At 37.9% G+C, this 22,331-nt stretch overlaps 2 protein-coding genes across 2 annotated transcripts; one reads left to right on the forward strand and one right to left on the reverse strand.

Annotated features, from left to right (window-relative positions):
• The first annotated feature begins 2,880 nt into the window (after positions 1-2,880).
• On the forward strand, positions 2,881-4,494 carry LOC141611365 (nicotinamidase 1-like). Its single transcript, XM_074429890.1, has 5 exons — positions 2,881-3,181; positions 3,321-3,504; positions 3,576-3,709; positions 3,802-3,987; positions 4,167-4,494. Exons 1-5 carry the CDS (start codon positions 3,038-3,040, stop codon positions 4,248-4,250), a joined length of 732 nt encoding a protein of 243 aa, XP_074285991.1. The 5' UTR covers positions 2,881-3,037; the 3' UTR covers positions 4,251-4,494.
• Positions 4,495-15,828: 11,334 nt separating this feature from the next.
• LOC141611367 (germin-like protein) lies at positions 15,829-17,105 on the reverse strand. Its single transcript, XM_074429891.1, has 2 exons — positions 16,891-17,105; positions 15,829-16,594 (listed from the first exon to the last, which is right to left on the reverse strand). The coding sequence occupies exons 1-2, from the start codon at positions 17,012-17,014 to the stop codon at positions 16,041-16,043; spliced, it is 678 nt and encodes a 225-aa protein (XP_074285992.1). The 5' UTR covers positions 17,015-17,105; the 3' UTR covers positions 15,829-16,040.
• Between the last annotated feature and the right edge of the window lie 5,226 nt (positions 17,106-22,331).

Genomic DNA, 22,331 nt, shown 5'->3' on the forward strand with positions numbered 1-22,331 from the left:
GAGACTTGTCCGACCGTGACCTATTATTCTCACGGCGTCTTTCATCGGACCGTGACCCGTTGTTGTCACGGCGTCTTTCATCCGGGTTGTCCTCCCGGCGCTCTTCTTTCTCGAGTGCTCGGCCTCGGGGGGCCTACCCAGTCTTGTGGTAGTCCTCTACCTTGATGGCCTGGTCGGCCATCTTCCTAGCGGCGTCCAAGTTCGAGCCTCCGCACTTGATGAGCTCATTTTTAAGTCTCCCCTTGGGAGGCCTTTCATCGCCACAAGGCCGCCAATTCGGGATTAATTTCTCGAATCTGCTGGACCTTTCCGTCGAACCTCTTTACATAGCTTCGTAGAGACTCGCCCCCTCCTGTTTGATAGTTAGGAGGTCCGATGTCTCCACGGCCCTTCTCTTGTTGCAAGAGTATTGGGCTAGAAAGGCGTCTCTTAGGTCGGCGTAATAGTATACCGAGCCGTCGGGAAGCCCTTTGTACCAACTTTGAGCCATCCCATGTAGAGTTGTTGGGAAAACTCGGCACCGGACCTCATCGGGCTGCTCCCATACCGACATGTAAGACTCGAAAGCCTCAGCGTGGTCGGCCGGATCACTATCTCCTTTGTATGATAGGGGTGGCAACTTGAGCTTAGTTGGCACCGGACTTCTAGGACGTAGGCGTTGAGGGGTGTCGACCACGTGTCGAACGACACGCGGCGATCGGCTCCTCGTATTCCTAATCCGGCTCCTCTCCTCGTAGCGGGAAGGACTCCTTCTTCGACTCGGACTTCTTCTCCAACTCTGCCGAGTCGGATTCCTCCTGCGCTCCTTTGGGGTAAGCCTCGTTCGTGCTTTGCGGGACGCTGTCCTCCCATGAGCGCGGGAAGGACTTAGGTCTACCACGCCCACTTTGGGCTCCCCGCGACTTGACCGGGTCGGCCTCTCCTAGTGCTCCGTTCAAATTTCTCGAGTCACATTTTGGGCCCCGGTCTCTGGACGGTTTCCGCCGCTCTTGTCGGCGTGACAAAGTGTGAGCAAAGGCGTATTACTAATTAGGTTCGGACCATTTTCGCTTTTGCTATGTCAACCACATGTCCCATGATGGTGACCTGGTTGGTCGGGCAAAATGCAATGGCGTGTCCGTATTATTGGCATCCCGAACTCCGGTTGGATTACTCCGCCGGTGGAGGGCCGCACGACTCTGCAATTGTTGAAGGTATCATCTTGGTAGAATGCGGTTTCGTCGGTCACGATTGCGTCTTGTTGTTTCGACATCTTCTTAGCTTTTTGGGTGGGTTTTTGTTGTTTTTTTTTTGTTTGGGAATGAATGTGACTAGCTTCTAGTAGCGTATCCCCACAGACGGCGCCAATTGTTCCGGGCGTAATTCCAGAGCAAGTATTGTTACCACCCGTGGCTTGTAGAATAATGTCCTTGGTTGAATCCTTCTTGTCTTTATCGTTCCTCTCGGCCTCTCCTGCAACAATGAACGAACCGAGGGCTTGGCTTTGTGCTGCGTACTCACTCCGACGCCCAAGTCGAAGAATTTAGAGAGGTAAGTTGTTACTTGGTTGAATGTATATTGTAGAGGGAGAAGGAAGATAATACTAGATGAATAGTGTTTCTTAGGTTAAGTTCTGGATCCTTTCCTCAATGAAGGTTGAGGAGTATTTATAGACTTTCACCTTTTGTCACGTAGTGGCCCAAGGCCAAGTGGCTAGCGGTGGAAAGATCGATCTACCCCTCGGCCGAGGGACCTATGGAAGGCCGGCGGGCCCTGTTGACTCACCGCCGAGGGGTCTTGGATGTGAGTACGCGGGTATGTGCCCCGGCCGGCAAGTTGCCATCCGATGGGTAAATTTCGACGGCTAGGGCTGCCTAAGTCGTTGACTTGCTGTGGATATCTTTGACCTTGCTCAATATGTTGACTTGGTCAGCGGTGCAGAATATGCCCCATCAGTTTTTTTTTTGCATTATAAATAAGTTTATTACCCCGTTGCAACGCACGGGCATTCAAACTAGTTTACATGGTTGTACAATGCTTTTATAAATTTTGAGGTATAATTCTTTTTGCGGCCCATTTTACTAAAAAAAGCTTCAAGTGAGTATAAAATACTGCATAACTTTTTTTAATATACATAGCTTGAAATTAAAAGGACCCCGGGAAAAAAAATTCCTGGATCCGCCACTGCTATAGCCTATAAGTCTTATGAATGATGCTAGCTAAGTTTGGGCTCTAAAAGTTGGACTGTGCTATTAATATGTTGAAAAAGTTGGGCTTAGAGCCTTAGACTTTGCTCAAATTAAAAATTTCCCCTTGTCACTTGAACTTCAAGTCCTTAAGCCATGGGGTTCAGGACTTTAACGAGTTTGGTGGGTTGGTTTGGGTGGGGGACAGTGGTGGAGTTCGGTTGTTGAAGGATGGTCAATTGCGATGAATAGAGTTGTTTTTAAACTTTGACAATATTTAAGGTATAATTTTTAATATTTTTTGAAAGGAAGTAAATTTGAAAAAAATGTGATTTTTTAAAGAGAGTGATAATTGATAATTTACTTTAATAATAATTGTATAATATTACTCTATCCGTCTTGGTCATTTGTTTACCTATTACATTTATGGGTTGTCTTTCTATATTGCGAATATTTTTGAAGAATAATTTGATCAACCTAACTTATTATTCACTTGTCACTCAATAATACTATACACAAATAATGTCCCCTCTTTCTTTAATCTTTGTGCCAAAAATCCAAAATTAAAGGTAAACAACTGAGGGAGTATAAAACAAATCATCTGGTCTCTCTTAAGATGAACATTACATATCCATCTCCCGCATTTTTTAATTTAAGACGGATTCTTAGTTTGAGACGGCTATCTTTAGACCATTTTGCAGTTTTGCACTATTGCAGTAGGGGCCAAAATTGTTGCACTAAGCACTGACTTGTATGACAAACGTCCTTATCCTCATGACACCATTAGCCAGAATTTACTGACTAATTACAATCATTCAGTCATTTGTAAGGCAGGTTATTGATAACATACAAAAAAAAGTGAAACAAAAACCATGGTATCATCTCCAATGATTGATCTCATCCATAACCAACTTCCTCTTGAACAAGAATGTTTAGAGCTTACTGAAGACGGTCACAACGGTCTCGTTCTTGTTGATATCATCAATGGTTTCTGCACTGTTGGTGCTGGACCTTTGGTATTATTACTCTTTTATTATTTCAGTTTATTTCAGTTCGGCTATGGGTCGGGTCATTTAAGTTAGATGTAGTTCCCTAGCCTTTGACGCACTTGGGTAATGTTGTTGTCGATTATTTTACAAGTAATATTTTGGGCAGGCTCCTGCAGAAGAAAACAGTCAAATATCAGGGATGATAGTTGAAGCAGAGAGGGTAGCTAGAATGTTTTGTGAGAAAAGTTGGCCAGTTATGGCCTTTATTGATTCTCATCATCCTGATGTACCTGAACACCCTTATCCTCCTCACTGCTTGACTGGCTCAGACGAGTCGAATCTTGTTCCTGGTTAGTTTTCCTGCAACTCTTGTATCATGATCTGTGTTTACAGCTCGTTGTGCTGAAACTTTGTTTTGCAGCTCTGAGATGGTTGGAGCAAGAACCTAATGTGACAATTAGGCGTAAAGATTGTTATGACGGATTCATAGGATCCATTCAGGATGACGGCTCTAATGTGTTTGTCAACTGGATCAAAACCAACAAGATCAAATCTGTATGCTATTTTCAGATTACTCGAACTTTATGATTTCGCTGATTTCTGATTATTATCACACAAGTGACAGCAGTTTGTTGTTTATTTTGAAGCTACTGGTAGTTGGAGTTTGCACAGATATTTGCGTCCTGGATTTTGTCTGCTCAACATTATCAGCTAAAACTCGCGGTTTTCTATCACCTTTAGACGATGTAGCTGTTTACTCGAATGGGTGTGCCACCTTCGACTTCCCTCTTGAAGTCGCTCAAACCCATAAACATGGTTTAGCGCATCCACAGGTAATTAAGCTTGTTACTCTGTGTAAGTACAAGAATCACTGAAAAATCTGAATTGATCATACTATGAACAAAATATCCTGTTTTGGTTTGATCAGCAAATTTTCTAAAGAAGATTTAGCCAAAAAGCGGACTCATCTGTCGTTTCCTCTATCATTGAATTGTCTAATGTTGTGTTGCAGGAGTTGATGCACCATATGGGGCTTTACATGGCTAAACAAAGAGGAGCAAAGATAGTGAACCGCGTATCAGTTGCAGAAGCATAAAGCCTCTGCTGTCGCTTCCGGATTCTGGCCTCGATTAAGAACCTCTTATATATCAAGAGCATGTTTATGTAATAATGTAGATTAAATCAAATAAACCATATCAAGAGCATGTTTATGTAATAATGCAGCACTTGGTCAAAAGATCAAGCATTCAGGCCAGTAACCTACACCAACTGAAACTTATCCTACTGTACTGTTAATCTTGTTTATATCTGGGAATCTACTGGTATGAGCTTTGTTAGAACACATTGGATTGATGATGCCAAGTCCCCTTGTTATTTGATTGTTTGCTCTTAATTGAAATAATTAGTGAATGAAGCAATCAAATGGACTTTCAACAATGATTCAAGATGATCAAGCCAATCAAGGAAGTCAAGACAATGATACTTTCCAAAGCCTTAGTCGATATATGTAAGAGTAAGTGTAACATTCTCATTTAAGTCAAGTAATGGCAAAATTACGCAAACCAAGATGCGTTTGTCGTGGTTTCGATACTATCATACGGAGGAGGAATTTTCGACCAAATGTTTTTAAGTGTCAAAACTTTGTAAACTTTAAACCTTAAACATTTGAATTTTCAAAAGCTTGAAAATAATCCGAAAATTTTGGAGTCACAAGCCCACTTGTCTAAGTCTTCTAGATTTGTCAAACACCTTCTACTAAAATGGCAAAGAAGACTTGTCAAACTTCTAAAGTAAGAAAAGTTTTTTGCCATTTTGGTAAATTGTCACATGTTGAGTGTAGAAGCTTAAGTTTTCCTCGATTTCTTAAGCCCTAAGCCTACAAGTCTAACACTTACCATCACTCAAAGCTATCATTTTAATATTGGATTTAATTTTTCAAAGTGTATTTACCTAAGACTAAATCCACTATAAATAGAGTGTCTTAGTCACATTTATTTCTCAAGACTTCCAAAGAATTTATTGTAAAAACCTTGCAAATCATTTGTGCATTTAAAGCTTTGTTCTTCAAGTGTTTGCAAAACGTTTTTCCGGTTTTAAGTCTTCAAAATTGTTTTCGAAAAAAGTCAGAAAACCTCCAAGTATCGATTCATTCTTTGTGACATGATGAGTTTGTTCCATGATTCTCGTGTTAGATCTTCATTGTAATCTCCATGTTCATTTAAGTGAACTCTTGAGATTCAAGATTCTCAGAACACCTCGAGATAGAACCCATAAACTCTTGAAGCGGAGTAGCTTTAAGTTTGAGTGAAATCGGAGTAGGTTGGCGAGTTATTTTCATTGTAAGGGGTTTAGTAAGTTTGAGTAAATTTCTAAACAAGCAATAAAATAACGGTTGGACGTAGGCCTCGAGTAGAGGTGAACCAATTTTTAAAATGTCGTTTGTTTGTTTATTTACTTTTACGTTCTTCCACTTTGCTATTTCTCGCATGTACCTAATCAAGTTACGTCGTCACATCACCTACCTATACCGTGACATAGAACTCACATACTTCTTGTGAACTTATATTCAATTAAGTTTCTCAAGTCTTGTACTTCTTTATTCTTAGCTTAAAGTAATTAATTAACTAAGTTAAGAATAAAATTTTTAAAAAGGGTACACCTAATTCACCCCCTCCCCCTCTTAGGTGTTAATCGTTCCTAACTCTTCAATTGGTATCAGAGCCTTGTACTCTTGATATTGGTTAAATCCAAAGAGTTGATCCTATAGTTATGGACGATTCAAAACACACTAAGTATCCCATTTTCAAGGGAGAAAATTATGCCTGGTGGAAACATCGCATGGAGCATTATGTCAAAAGTGCGGACTATGAATGTTGGTTAATCATTCAAAAGGGTCCCCTCAAAATCGAAGTGACTAATGCTGATGGCACTAGCTCCTTGAAAAGTGAGGATAAGTATGTTGAGGCCGACTATAAGAAAATCGATAAAAACTCTAAGGCCATGTCCATTCTTCAATATGAGATCGGTGACCAAGAGATTAATCGTATATCTGGATGTGCTTCGGCCAAAGAGATTTGGGACACCCTAAACCTTGCATATGAGGGAACGTCACAAGTCAAAAAATACCGTATTGATCTTCTCATGCAACAATATGAGATGTTCAATATGGAACGAGATGAGTCAATTAATAGTTTGTCTTCACGTTTTTCTAGTATTGTCAATGACCTTAAAAGTTTAGGTAGGAGTTTTCAATCCGAGGATTTAGTCCGTAAAATCCTTCGTAGCCTAACTGAAAAGTGGCAACCGAAGGTTACGGCTATTGAGGAAGCTAAGGACCTTTCATTGCTCACCCTTGATGAACTTATGGGCTCACTTATGGCTCATGAGTTAACTCTCATGAAGCGTTCTAGTGAAAGCTCTAAAGGGAAAGGACTCGCTCTTAATGCTCTCTCAAGTGATGAGGAGGATGAAGATGATGAGTTTGCAATGTTCACTAAAAACATTGTTGGCATGATCAATGGTCGAAACTCTCAAAGGTATAGCAACAACTCTAGTAAACGCCGTTTTCCTAAGAGAAGATCTAACTCCACTGTTGGTTGCTTTAAATGTGGTGACAAAGGTCACCAAATCAAAGAATGCCCAAAGTGGAACGATATTAAATCTAAGGAAAAACGTGACTTTGCAAAACGTGATTACAAAAACAAGGTAATGACTGCTATTTGGGGCATGTCTGATTCTGAAGAGGACGATGTCCTTGAGGATGAATTAGACGCCAAACTTAGCATCTCGTCTAGTTCCTCAAAAAATGCTTCCAAATCATCAAAGAAAGAAGACATCAAGTGTCTTATGGCTCACTCCGTGGATTCGACTCGATTCACCATGAGGTAATTAAGCTCAAGAAAAAGGTTCGGTCTTTCTCTAAAGACAAAGTTTGTCTCCTCCTAGATCAATTCATAGATAAATGTCGTGTCCAAACTAATAAGTTGGAAGCTATGCAAATCGAAATTGAGGACATAGCTGAGGAAAATGTAGTCCTTAAAGAAAGTCTAAATGAGAATGATCAACCTAGTTCCATGTTGGGTCTTGAAAAAGAAATCAAAAAGCTTCGAAAACAAAATTTTTTTTTAGCCAACAAAGTTGATGAAACCAAAGGCAATGATCCTGTCTTGTTGCATCCAGTTCTAAAGGAAATGTGTCATCACTAACACAAGAACGTTACCAACTTTTGATTGACTTAGCTACTTGTAACAGCGAAAAAGGTGATCTTGTTAAGATTGCTGAAATGTTAAATGATGAGTCTAGTCATGTCAAAAGTGCCTTAGAACGAGCTCAAAAATTAAATGATGACCTTCTTGCTCAAATTGAGATGTTAAAAAGAGCTGAACAGACTCATGCCACAGAAGTCTCTACTGTGGCATCTGATTCAAGAAAAGAAATAGATACTCTCTCGAAATTAGTGTCTTCTTTAACTAAGGAACATGAAACTCTTCTAGCTGACCTCAAATTATGTCAAAGGGATAATAAACAATTGGAACAAATTGGAATGTTACTTAGTGATGAAGCAAGACTTGCAAAACAAGCTTTCGACAATTTAGGTAAATTGAATCTTAATCATCTTGCTAAAATCGAAACATTAACTTAAGAGCTAGATGAGGCTAAGATGTTCTACTTAAAATGGGAAGAAAGTCAGAATGTTTTGGAGTTTATCTTGAAACAATCACAAGAATATGAAAAATTTGCAAAGAATGCTGGACTTGGTTTCAAATGCAACAAAGAGCACACACTCACAGTTGCACTCGAAACCAGGATCCAAGTCAAACCGACTTCAAGAAGAAAGTATCTTTGGTCTTCCCGAGTACATCATTTGTAACTATTGTGGCAAAACAGGTCATGAGTTTAATGGTTGTGACAAAAGAGTCCGTGACTTAGAAAGAAACACTAAGAATGCTAAACAAGTGTGGATAAAGAAAGAAGAAGTCAAAAAGGTCGTTGTCAAGAAGGAGCCCAAACTTGTTTGGGTTCCTAAACTAAATGTTTGATTTCTTATAGGCATTAGTGAGGGGCAGCAGAATTGGTACTTAGACAAAGGATGCTCTCGTCACATGACAGGAGATGAAAACCAATTCCTCTCGCTAGAAGCCTACGATGGTGGCATGGTGACTTTTGGCGACAACAAAAAAGGTGAAATCATTGGTATTGGAAAGGTTGGTAAGTCAAAGTCATTATGCGTGGACAAAGTGTTGCTTGTCAAAGGTTTGAAACACAATCTCTTAAGCATTTCACAACTTTGTGATCGAGGTAATATTGTTGAATTTCTTGCTAGTGAATGTAGAATCATCAATGGTAAAACTAGAGAACTCATACTTGAAGGTAAACGTGTTAAAGACGTCTATATGACTAACTTGTATGCATTGTCGGTCAATCACTATCATGCATGAGTGTTCAAAAGAACGACCCTTGGCTTTGGCACAAACGACTTGGTCATGTAAATGCTAAGACACTTAACACCCTTAAGAAACTTGATCTAGTTGACGGCATTCCTAACATTAAATTTGAATTTAAATCACTTTGCGATGATTGTGTTAAAGGTAAACAAGTTAAGTGCTCTTTTAAATCCAAAAAGGTTGTTAGCACTTCCTTACCTCTTGAACTCATTCATATTGATTTATGTGGTCCTATGCGAGTTGTGAGTAGAGGTGGAAGTCGTTTTATTTGTGTCATTGTAGATGACTTCACAAGATTTGTTTGGCTTCTCTTCTTAAGTTCTAAGGATCAAACATTTGATGAGTTCTTAATTTGGGTCAAAAAGGTTCAAAACAAATTTGGTTATAAACTTGTCTCATTGAGATCCGACCATGGAACCGAGTTTGAGAACTCGTCATTTGAGTCCTATTGTAATGAGTATGGTGTTAGTCATAACTTTTCGGCCGCAAGAACCCCACAACAAAATGGGGTTGTGGAACGAATGAATCGAACTCTTGAAAATATGGCTAGGACCATGCTCATTAGCTCTAAGGTTCCCAAGAATTTTTGGGCCGAAGCCGTAAACACATCTTGTTATATTTACAACCGTGTCATGATTAGAAAAATCATTGAGAAAACTCCCTATGAACTACTACGAGGAAGAAAACCTAATCTTTCATATTTAAAATGCTTTGGTAGTAAATGTTTTGTGCACAATAATGGAAAAGACAACCTTGGCAAGTTTGATGCTCGTAGTGATGAAGGAGTTTTTGTTGGTTATTCCGATCATAGTAAAGCCTATAAAGTTTATAACAAGAGGACTATGAAAATGGAAGAAAGCGTTCATGTAATATTTGACGAATCTAGTCTTTTTGTGTCAAACACACAGGTTGATGATGAGGATGATGAATATGATGATGATTTTGTGATTGGTATGATACGACATGAAATGGATCAAGTGGTAGAAGAAGGTGAGCAACAGTTGAGCCACTTTGCATGCATGGAGGATGCGCAAAATTCAGGGGGAACTAATCGTCCTCCTACACAAGATGATGCTACCTCATCCAGGGGGAACAAGGATGGTGAAGAACAACCCAACCTAATCATAAACGAACCACAATCACCTCCTTCAAACAATCCTCATGCAACAGTCCCCTCATCATTGCAGCATTTAACAAACCGAATCCTCTAACTCACTTATCCCCAAGAAATGGAAACACCAAAGCTCACATCCTTTATCAAACTTAACCAGTGACCTAACCTCTAGAATAAAAACCAGATCATCGCTTCAAAATTTCTGTGCACACAATGCCTTCATCTCAAAAATTGAGCCAGACCATGTCACAGTAGCCTTGACTGATGAATGTTGGATGATTGCAATGCAAGAGGAATTGGAGCAATTCGAAAGGAATAAGGTATGGCATCTTGTCCCTAGGCCCTCCCAACGTACTGTAATTGGTACACGGTGGGTCTTTCGCAATAAGCTAGATGATGTTGGAGAAATCGTAAGGAATAAAGCTAGACTAGTGGTGCAAGGTTTTAACCAACAAGAAGGAATTGATTACGATGAAACCTTTGCACCGGTAGCTAGGCTTGAGGCCATACGAATGCTTGTAGTTTTTGCATCTTTTCAAGGTATAAAGCTTTTTCAAATGGATGTCAAAACCGCATTTTTAAATGGATACCTTGATGAAGAAGTGTTCGTTGAACAACCTCCGGGCTTTATAAACAACGAGTTTCCCAACCACGTTTTTAAACTAGATAAAGCACTTTATGGTTTAAAACAGGCTCCTAGGGCTTGGTATGATAGGCTTTCAAAGTTTCTATTGGAAAATGGTTTCATACGTGGGTCCGTGGATAAAACGTTGTTTATCAAGTCACAAGGAGATGAACTGTTGCTTGTGCAAGTATATGTCGATGACATTATTTTTGGTGCAACTAACAATGTTCTTTACAAGTACTTTTCTGATTTGATGACTTCGGAATTTGAAATGAGTATGATGGGAGAACTTGGATTCTTTCTTGGTCTTCAAATCAAACAATGTGAGAATGGAACGATGATTCACCAACAAAAGTACTTAAAAGAAATGCTAAGTAAGTTTGGGTTGACTAATTCTAATCCTATGCCTACACCAATGGTGTCTAAAGTCAAGCTTGACAAAGACGAAAACGGTAAGAGCATTAGTGAAAAGGTATATCGAGGTATGATCGGTTCCTTACTTTACTTAACCGCTAGTCGACCCGACATACAATTTAGTGTGTGTGCTTGTGCCCGTTTCCAAGCAAATCCTAAAGAATCTCATTTCAAAGCCGTCAAACGGATTTTTAGGTATTTGATTGGAACACAAGGGCTATATCTTTGGTACCCAACTCACTACGAACTTGATCTTGTAGGTTTTTCGGATGCGGACTATGCCGGTGATACATTAGATAGGAAAAGCACCTCGGGCATTGCTACCTTCCTAGGACCATGTCTCATTTCATGGGCTTCGAAGAAGCAAAACACCGTTGCATTATCCACGGCCGAAAGCGAATATGTAAGTGCCGCTCTATGTTGTGCACAAATTCTTTGGGTACGTCAACAATTGCATGATTATGGCCTTACTTTCGAGACTACCCCCATTTTTTGCGACAATACTAGTGCAATTAATATATCAAAGAATCCTATACAACACTCACGAACTAAACACATCGACATACGACATCATTTTCTACGTGATCAAGTTGAGAAAGGTCATATTTGTCTAAACTTTTGTAAAACGGAAAATCAAATTGCGGACATTCTTACAAAACCGTTAGAAAGAGAACAATTCGAAAGATTTCGGTCGGAAATTGGTTTATTATGTGACATACCGCTAAATTAAATTACGTTTTCCAATGATTGATTAGAGGGAGGATTTACATGTAATTAAATGTTAGTTAATATGGTAGAATGCATGCAAATGTCGAACAAATGTGACTGACAACCGTATGAGTGCACTTGAGTTATTTTTGCATTGAGCTTCCCAAATTACTTTATGTCCCATCATACTTAAAAGCCTACACTCTAGCCTCACACTATCAACACTCAACCGTCCTTCACCTAGATTAATTACACCAATCCCTCATTTATATCCATGTTTCCACTAACACTTCCTATTACCCACTAAATAAACAACCAACCCTCACCTTTTTCGGATTCCCAAAACCGCCATTAACCTCCCTTTCTCCTCTCTCTTAAAATGCCTCCAAAATTTTTAAAAGAAGTTCTTCAACTCATAAACACCTTAAATCCAAAATACATTGCCAAGAAAAAGATGGCTCCCAAAACCGCTGCAAAATCAAATGAAATCATCTCTGCCACTGACAAACCAACTGTTGCACGAAAGAAGACAACCGCCAAAAGGGGCGGTGGTCGTGGCAGAGGAGGAAGAAGTAGGAATCCTCCTATTTCTCTCCAACTAGATGCTGAAGTGGATATTGACACCGATGAAGAGGACTCTGGTTCTAAGGCAACCAAAAATGATGAAGAAATTCGGAAATCAAATGAGGTTGCCGAAACAAATGAAAAGGAAGAACAATCAAGTGAAATTAAAGAGGGGGAACTTGGTTGTGAGAAATCAAAAGAGGGAAATGAAAGTAAAGAAAAATCAAAAAGTGAGGAAAAATCAGAGAGAGATGAAGAGCAATCAAAAGAAAGCGAAGAAAAATTAGAGGGAAACAAAGAAAAGGAAAAATTAGAGCAATCAGAAGGAGAAAAAGAAAAATTAGATGAGAAAAATGAAAGGGATTCAAACGGAAAGGAAAGGAAGGAGGATAGTGATGTTGCAGTTGAAAAGAATGATGATGATGTGCTCTTAAAGGATTTGGTGAGTGACACTTTAGAGAAGGATAAGAGGAGTGAGATTGATGCAACGGAGGCCTCCACTGTTGAAAGGGAAATCTGTTCCAATGCTGAAAAAATCGACTATGAAGTTGTTGATGTTGACGATCGTGATGATGCCGCAGTGGTGTTTGATGATGGGCTTGACCCATTATTTTCAAAACCCGCATCACGAACCCGGTCCAAGAGAAAGATGCTTGAAATATTTGGTGATGATGACGAGGATGTGACCCCGGAGGCATCCCCTCCAAAACCCAAGGTTACTCAAAGAAAAAGGGGATCCGGATCAAAATCCAAAGCACCCAAAAGGGCTCGTTATCAGCGGGATTTACCGAGCATAGATGAGAATGAGATCGTTGAGGAGAAGGTGCCTCTCAACACATGCATGGACCTTGTTATTGCTCCTTATGCCGAATCATTCAAGAACGATATCCTCAACCATCTCAATTCTCTCGATCTCCCGGAGGAGATCTTCAAGATATGTCACGGTATGCTGATTTGTTGTTTCCACAGTGGAAGGCGCTATAAGAAATCCTGGTATGACACATCTCTTGCTTTCAAATACTTCAAAGAGGCTATGTATGCATAGGGTTGGGTGAATCTGTTGGACAAATATAGTCCCATGTACTTGTCCGAAATCATCCAATTCTATGCAACAGTCAAGGTAGATGTTGAATCTGGAACTCTCTCAGCCTTTATAAATCAGAAACCCTTTGTCCTAACCATCGACCAACTTGCTGCTCACTTGGATATTTGTGATGTCGGGCTTACCTCCTTCCCCAAACGTGATTGGGGTGAAGTTGATGAGGTTACCTCTACCCAGGTCATAAAGGTTCTTCGACCTCATGATGATGATGGCCCTACCAACATATATGCCTTTGAATTAACCGCACCCATCCGGTTCATCTTCAACCTAGTTTTTCGTAACCTTGTCCCTTCCAACAATAGCCGTGGGAGATGTTCTCTCCTTGACATGCTCCTGATTCATCACATTGTCAAGCACAAACCCATTAATCTTCCCCGTCTTATGTTTCACCGAATTCTTGAGATGTCCACTGAGTTCCAAAGCGGCAACTTTGACAAAAATGCCGTGGTCCCTTATGGTATGTGGCTCTCGATCATCTTTATGAGGGAGGGATTAGTGTTGAAAGGAAGCCCTGCAATTGAGAAATTGAGTGATGAAATGACACCGGGCCTTCTTTCTCGGATGAGCTTGGAGATTAAGAATGGAAAATTGGAAAGGAAGAATCAGTCGGGTTCTACAGTAGGTTCTACCGTTGAAATGGGTGTGGTACTAGCAAAGTTGGATGAGCTCCTTGGGACTGTGAATCGGCTGGTCAAAGAACAAGGCAAGTTGAGGGATGAAGTTGGTGATCTTCGCACTATGAATGAAGATCTCCTTGAACGTCTTCAGAATGCCTCCTAAACTCATGCCTCTTTAACCCGTCTCTCCTCTTGAACTTTGGCTCTTTGTTGCTTTTTTTTTTAGACACTCTCTTGCACCTTCGGTTGTTTGTTTTTATCTTGCTTGAACTATTTGCGTGTGTTTTAATCGTGTTGCTTGCTTTTTGGACATGTTTTCTCCTCCTTTGACGATGTCAAGAGGGGGAAGTAGTTTAATTATGCCATGTGTGATCTTCTAACTCTTAGGCTAACGTCCACTTTAATTATGTCTTAGCTTCCATGATTAGATGTTTTACTTTGGCCAAGCATGTTGCACCTTTCGACTACCTTGATCATGTTTATTAATTATGTTTATGTTGAAATTGACCAAAGACCGACTAACCATGGGCTAAGGGGGAATATCACACATGTTTGGACTTGTCAACATCAAAGGGGGAATTTGTTAGAACACATTGGATTGATGATGCCAAGTCCCCTTGTTATTTGATTGTTTGCTCTTAATTGAAATAATTAGTGAATGAAGCAATCAAATGGACTTTCAACAATGATTCAAGATGATCAAGCCAATCAAGGAAGTCAAGACAATGATACTTTCCAAAGCCTTAGTCGATATATGTAAGAGTAAGTGTAACATTCTCATTTAAGTCAAGTAATGGCAAAACCATGCAACGAATGCAGACTTGCATCGTGGTTTCGATACTATCATACGGAGGAGGAATTTTCGACCAAATGTTTTTAAGTGTCAAAACTTTGTAAACTTTAAACCTTAAACATTTGAATTTTCAAAAGCTTGAAAATAATCCGAAATTTTGGAGTCACAAGCCCACTTGTCTAAGTCTCTAGATTTGTGCAAACACCTTTTACTAAAATGGCAAAGAAGACTTGTCAAACTTCTAAAGTAAGAAAAGTTTTTTGCCATTTTGGTAAATTGTCACATGTTGAGTGTAGAAGCTTAAGTTTTCTGATTTCTTAAGCCCCAAGCCTACAAGTCTAACACTTACCATCACTCAAAGCTATCATTTTAATATTGGATTTAATTTTTCAAAGTGTACTTACCTAAGACTAAATCCACTATAAATAGAGTGTCTTAGTCACATTTATTTCTCAAGACTTCCAAAGCATTTATTGTAAAAACCTTGCAAATCATTTGTGCATTTAAAGCTTTGTTCTTCAAGTGTTTGCAAAACGTTTTTCCGTTTTAAGTCTTCAAAATTGTTTTCGAAAAAAGTCAGAAAACCTCCAAGTATCGATTCATTTGTCTTTGTGACATGATGAGTTTGTTCCATGATTCTCGTGTTAGATCTTCATTGTAATCTCCATGTTCATTTAAGTGAACTCTTGAGATTCAAGATTCTGTAACACCTTGAGATAGAACCCATAAACTCTTGAAGCGGAGTAGCTTTAAGTTTGAGTGAAATCGGAGTAGGTTGGCGAGTTATTTTCATTGTAAGGGGTTTAGTAAGTTTGAGTAAATTTCTAAACAAGCAATAAAATAACGGTTGGACGTAGGCCTCGGAGAGAGGTCAAACCAATTTTTAAAATGTCGTTTGTTTGTTTATTTACTTTTACGTTCTTCCACTTTGCTATTTCTCGCATGTACCTAATCAAGTTACGTCACACTACCTATACCGTGACATAGAATCATTTCTTCTTCTTGTGAACTTATATTCAATTAAGTTTCTCAAGTCTTGTACTTCTTTATTCTTAACTTAAAGTAGTTAATTAACTAAGTTAAGAATAAAATTTTTAAAAAGGGTACACCTAATTCACTCCCTCCCCCTCTTAGGTGTTAATCGTTCCTAACTCTTCAAGCTTTATGTCATGTCCTTCACCAATTCACTATGTACTGCGGAACTGGGATTTAGAGTTTGGGGTCCAAATTGTCATTTACAAAGTTCACGGAAACTAGTAATTCAATTAAGTAAAATGAAAAAAAGCAAGTTAACTAAAAGATCTCATTATGTAACTGATGCGATCGGAGATAAGACGGATGAAAAAAAGGATAGAAATGCAACTGAATTAATAAGGAGGATAGCTGAATTAATAATTATTATATACTCCGTATAAGAGTATTTATTATTTACTAATCCGTGCATTAAGCCAATTTTAGATAGTACTCGTATATGATTGTAATAATAGTCTCTTGTAGTTCTTAAATTATGAGCTCATCCCAAAGTGAGACTGAAGGGACTTGACCACATTAGCATCCAACTGGAAGGCCTTGGCTAGAACATCGACCGAGATAGGTGGCTGTGATCCAAACACCGCGTTGGCAATAGTCACAACACCAGGGTTCTGGCTGCTCAACCCAACAATAGCCACAGCCGGGGTATTACCAACATTAAATTGAAAGTGAATCAGACCCTGTGGATACACGAAAACATCTCCTTTGTTTAATACCTTAGTGAATAATTTGTTTCCGCCGTTTGGAAGGTTGGATGTTACAAACCCAACATAGAGGGTTCCTTCCAAGACCGTCAAGACCTCAGTGGCACGAGGGTGGGTGTGTGGTGGATTGACTCCGTATGGTGCAAAGTCAATCCTAGCCAACGATATACCAAGGGTGTTGAGTCCAGGTACTTGCATTGCTGTAACCAGTGTGACATTGACCCCTAAGTTGTTGGGCTTCCCGGGTACGTCTAGCCCTTTGTAGAAAAAATCGTCGGGTGTTGCTTCCATAGGATTCTTGCAAAAAAGGCCATTCACAAACACTACAAAGAAACAAACTTTAGTCGGAAATTAAAGTACGAATGAAATATTCAATTATTGAAAAGATAACTTTGATATTTAATCTCTAGAAAATTAAGGAGAAAAATGTATTTATGCATGCAATGATCGCTACTATATATGGAACTCATATGAATGGTTTAAGTGTTCATAATTTTTCGAAGTATTATGCTATGATGTATACAGTATATGTCAAAAACTTGTACGTCAAAATTGAAAATAAACGACTTGAATAAAATTGGACGAGATTAACAGAGACATATTAAGGGAGAAGACGTACGTGCTTGGTTAGGGTCGTTAACTCCGACGCAAAAATCTTGAAGTTGGGTCGGATCAGTAGCATAAGCCACAAAGGAAGTGAAGGCCATAAGTGCCAGTACAACAAAGGTGTTACGATACGCCATTATTCTTGCTAATATAATTTTTGTAGTTAATGAAGAAGTTTATAAGTAAATTGTGATGATAATTGGCATGGTTAAAATGAGGTATTTATAGTTGTGATTGTTAAACTGTTGTTACTTTGTGAAGTGGTCACATAGTACGGCCATGGGCGTACTATTGGTAAAATGGTAACTACATTTTCAAACTTTATGACCATGTTTGGTATCCTTTTAAAAACCTGATTGCGTAATTAAATACTCGTCGTACCGGTCATTTGTTTGTTTGTTTGTTTTTTTTTTTTTTTTTTTTTTTTTTTTGTGTCACAATCAATTGTTGTCCTTTCTATTTTAGGATTGCATTTGATGAGCAATTTGATCGTTCACACTCAATTTAGTCTACTTATCATCATATAATTGGCACCCTCATTTTTCCTTTGTCCAAAAACAAAGGATAATAATTGACCGGGAGGGAGTGAGGGAGTATGTTGTTTGGTATCCTTTTAAAACTTGATTGCGTAATTAAATACTCCATAGCTTGTACTACCTCAGTAATATATTTACATTTTCTTTATTTTTCCCTCGTAAAATAATAAAAGTGTAAATATATCACTGGAACAGAGAGAGTATGTTGTTTGGTATCCTTTTAAAGTCACTACTGCAATAATTAAGGATGGAGAAATACTGAAATAAGGTATTGTTGGTCGAACGGACCTTATTAGATAACTAGATTTAATTGCGAAAATTGTTGAACTTGGAAGGGGCGTGTTAAGCTCTGTTTGGCAAAACTAAATGAAAAGGTAGCTGAAAACTGAAAAGTTAACTGAAACCTGAAAAGGTAACGGATAAGGTAGCTGAAAATTAGGAGATGATAACGTAACTGATGATATAAAAATGTGTTTGGTAAACTAGCTGAAAAGGTAGCCGATTTTGGTAAAATGACGTAAAAGGATATGAAAACTATTTAATATTATAGAATAAAGGGGTACAAAATGAAAAATAAGTCATTTCAGGTACCTGATTTCTCAAATGCTATCTGAGGTAGCATTTCATTTCAGGTACCTTATTTGACCAAATAAGCTACTTGCCAAACACTTGCAAAAAAATCAGGTAGCTGAAATTTTGGTCAAATAAGCTACTTTGGTCAAATAAGCTACCTGAAGTGTCGTGCCAAACGGAGCCTCAAAGTATAAGATTATTGATTAGATTTTATTATTTTAATTATTATTCAAATCTCGCCCATCCCTCCTTTCTAAACTGGAATATTAGCATTATGTATGGAGGGGCATGTAATGCATTCACACTTCAAGCCCAATGGGCGTTTGGCTGAGAGAGTGTGTTAGAATATAAAACCGATCATGAGACTGCGTGCAACCATCAGGTTAAGCTTTTAATTGAATGATTTCTTAACAACTTATAGATTACTCGGCTAAAAATTTAAAATCTTGAGACTCTACCATCACCATCTAGGGAACTCAAGTATATATGTATCCGTCATTTGGATAAATTGGTAGTACATTTAAATAAATGATATCTTAAGATAGTAACTTTTTTTTTAAGGAGTAGGTTTGAAAATGTGATATAAAAGAGAGTAGTTGAAAACCATTCCAAAATATTATCCCTAAAATAAGCCTGAACTCGTTAATATTAACATCTACAAACTCGAAAAGCTATATCTTTATTATTGACAAACAATTCTACATAAGTGTCCCAAGGCTAAACCTGACAAAAGCAACCCGACTCGAATGACCCGAGACCCAAACTACTTCATCTAAATGTAATGCGAAACTCGAATTGGCTTGACCTGAGTTTTCTTGACCCGTAACTGACTCGACCTGAAAATGACTCGATCCGAAACCACCAAACCCGAAAATGACCCGACAAAACATAACACTAATTGAATCGAAAAGTATTCATTGACCCGAAATAGATCCGAACAACAAACCCAAAATAGACCCGAAAACTGAAATGACTCGACCTGACCCGAATGAACCTGAAATCAACGAGAGACCCGAATCCGACCTAACCCAAGGCCCAATTGACCCGTTTGTCAAGTCTACCAAAGACTTAACAAAGAACCAACCCATTGTCCCATTTAATCAATCAATTAAGGATTTCTAGAGCAGATAATAGTAGAAATAATAATTTGAACTAATACAAAGAAATTGCACAAACTTCTGAAGATTTGATTGATACAAAAGAAGTCCTTATTGACTCCGTACTTCCGTAGTTGGTAAAAACTCGGACTTTAGGAGAGTAAATTAGACTAATTAGTTGATGACTATGTCGCATTTTCTAGTAACAACTAAAAATCCTTGATTATGACGCAAATGAAACAACTACTACTCGCAAGAATTCCCGAGTCTAATAATTAAAATTTGGGTGAAATTTTCAAGGGGCTCATGTTCAAGTTTCTCTAAGAGCAATCTTGTGGAGTGTTTATTGTCAGAGCCTATTCTTTATCACAAATTCTTGTTTCAGACGGATACTTTTCGTCTTATTTTTCAGACGGGCATATATGATCATTTTATAGTTAAATGTAACCATAATGGTATAGGCAGTGTTACAGCTTATGGTAACTGGTTTTTCAATAGTGGCCACATTTAACTGTAAAATGGTTACAAAATCCCGTTTTATTATTTTAGACCAAAAAGGCCCGTCTGAAGCAAGACGGACTAATTCTTTATAGAATTCAAGTCTGTGTCACTCTGGGTGATTACAAGTAGTTTGCAGACTGTACGTTATATGGGCTATAGCCTATAAGTCTTATGAATGATGCTAGCTAAGTTTGGGCTCTAAAACTTGGACTGTGCTATTAACTAAGTAGCACCAAAATGGACACGGACACGATACGGACACGTGATACGGCATTCCATAAAATTTAGGACACGGGACACGTTATTTAAATTTAATAAAAAAATATATTTTATGGTTATAAATAATGTATGATTTTATTTGTGTAATGTATTTGATTCTAAATTTAATGTATTTGATACTAAATTTAGGTAACTGAAGGTAAATTCGACCTTAACTATAACTAATTCTCATTTCTCACTCAAACCAATCTTCTAATCTGTTGGGTTCCTTTAATTGATGATAACATGTCCATTTGATGTGTGTTATCTTAGTTTACCTTTTCAGGATTAATGATTAAATCAAGCATGGATTAAGAAGTGTTGAGTTGTTGATCATCCCATTGTATTGAGTCTCTAGTGTCATCTAATGTACAAGTTAGACAGTTAAGTATTTTAGAGTAATAGAAACAGTCAAGACGACTGTTACTTTCACAAGTAACAGCTACCTGGACTGTTGCCTCAATTCGTAACAACTTGAATTCTTTTTTATCTTTCAAAAGCCTCTTTCGTGTCTTTCCACTACTACAGATACAGCCTATAACAACGGGTAAAAACCGTTGTAAAATAAAAAAGCGGACGTTGTTAAAGCGGCCGTTGTAGAAGGTATTTACAACGGTTTGCTTATTTAGTGAAACCGTTGTCTAAAGTATTCACCACGGTTAAAAGCCGTTGTTGTTGGGTGTTCTCCGTTGTGGAAAGTGTTTCAAAATTTTGGAGGGAATAATATAACAACGGTTGTCGTATGTATAACCGTTGTTGTAACTTTCCCTCCAAAATTATGAAGTCTTTTGACAACGGGTTTATGTTACATACCCGTTGTTGAAATTGTTAGTAACAACGGTTCTTTGTTTAATACCCGTTGTTGTAATTTTACCTCCAAAATTGTGAATACTTTTAACAACGGTTCTTTGATTAAAACCCATTTGTTGAATATTATGCGCGGGTATTTGTAAATGTCATTCACAACGGTGTTAGTTTTATTAACCGTTGTGAAAGGTATTCACAACGGTTTTTTTTTAGTAACCGTTTTATTACGTACACCTAATGTTCAAAAATTAAATTTGTTTCATGCCATTCAAAACCTCGCATATATCAAGAAAGACATATACCAAAGACCAAAGATAAATCATAGTTTGGGTTCATCGAACTCAATAGATTCAATTCAACCACATACAACAAAGAATCATATATATATATATATATATATATATATATATATATATATATATATATATATATATATATATATATATATATATATATAATTACAAGGAGTTGAATTTACATGAACTAATTAATCATTCCCTAACTTCAACAAAAAAATTTCTATCTATATATATTCTAAGACGTAGTTGCCCCACATGTCTCTTACCTCGTCTATATCTATACTTGAGTATTGCTCAATCTGTTGTGACTGGTTGATTACATACTGCGGAAAAAACAAAGAGAATACATTATGGTATATATAGCAACAAGCAAGACAACATTAGCAACATCATGGTATATATAGCGAAATTGCAAGACAACATTAGCTCTAATTTAAAAAAAGTAATAAACACATGTTTAAATTATTACTAACCCTTTCTGGAATAACGAGATATCTTCGCCTAATAATCTCCAACATGAACCGACAAGCGTAGTATCCACATTGTATGCTATCCGGTCAAGTAGGGGCCTATTATTACATAAAAAAAACAGACGAGAGAAGGCTCACATCTGAATCTTGAACTTTAGGTATTGTATTAGTATTAAACACAGATTTTGCACTTAATGTTATTGTATTTGAGCACGTACCCCTGTTATCGTAAAAAAAAATCGGGGCCAACATCGAATCGTTCGTGGGTTGATCCTCCTCGTTTACTCTTTTCTTCTTAAAGACCCTTTTTAAAAAAAAAAAAGGAGGCGGAAACTAATTTTTTTAGGGGCAAAAATATGAACGAGCTTTTTTCTATAAATAAAAATTGAAAATGTTATTATAAATAAATCAGTATTATAAACTTACATTTTAATCAAGTGCTTAAAAGTCTCGCTTGGTTGATGATGTAAAGAGTCCAACCAGAAAACTTTTTTCTTTGTCGGCATGATGGCTGCTAGCACCCAATGAGTCCTACATCAAGAGACATCATCATTATTAACAAGTACATATATTAGTTATGAAAATGCAATTGTAGGGGGAAACGTAATATTAATTTGTTTATTACCCTTTTTCATTATAAACGCCAAAAATCGCTTCTTGGTTGTCGCCAATTCTTTGAGAGCAATATAATCTACCCGTTGTTCGAACGAGAAATCCGCAATAAATAAAGATAAAACATAGGGGCACAAGAATCCGTATTGATCAGATGGAATATTCTTCTCGGGGATCACTCTGGTTTGCAATATCCTACATTATTACGGTATTAATTCCGGTATTTAAAACACTATCTACCTAGTAGTCGAATATTAGACTATGAAATTATTTATTAAGAAACTTACTTCATCCAAACAAA

The sequence above is a fragment of the Silene latifolia genome, chromosome 11, assembly GCF_048544455.1.
Source record: "Silene latifolia isolate original U9 population chromosome 11, ASM4854445v1, whole genome shotgun sequence".
Classification (NCBI taxonomy): domain Eukaryota; kingdom Viridiplantae; phylum Streptophyta; class Magnoliopsida; order Caryophyllales; family Caryophyllaceae; genus Silene; species Silene latifolia.

Coding starts and splice junctions, on each gene's coding strand:
- LOC141611365 (XM_074429890.1), top strand. CDS start 3,038: ATGGTATCATCTCCAATGATTGATCTCATCCATAACCAACTTCCTCTT. Junction 3,182..3,320: donor CTGTTGGTGCTGGACCTTTG/GTATTATTACTC, acceptor TATTTTGGGCAG/GCTCCTGCAGAAGAAAACAG. Junction 3,505..3,575: donor CGAGTCGAATCTTGTTCCTG/GTTAGTTTTCCT, acceptor TTTGTTTTGCAG/CTCTGAGATGGTTGGAGCAA.
- LOC141611367 (XM_074429891.1), bottom strand. CDS start 17,014: ATGGCGTATCGTAACACCTTTGTTGTACTGGCACTTATGGCCTTCACT. Junction 16,595..16,890: donor TAACGACCCTAACCAAGCAC/GTACGTCTTCTC, acceptor GTTTCTTTGTAG/TGTTTGTGAATGGCCTTTTT.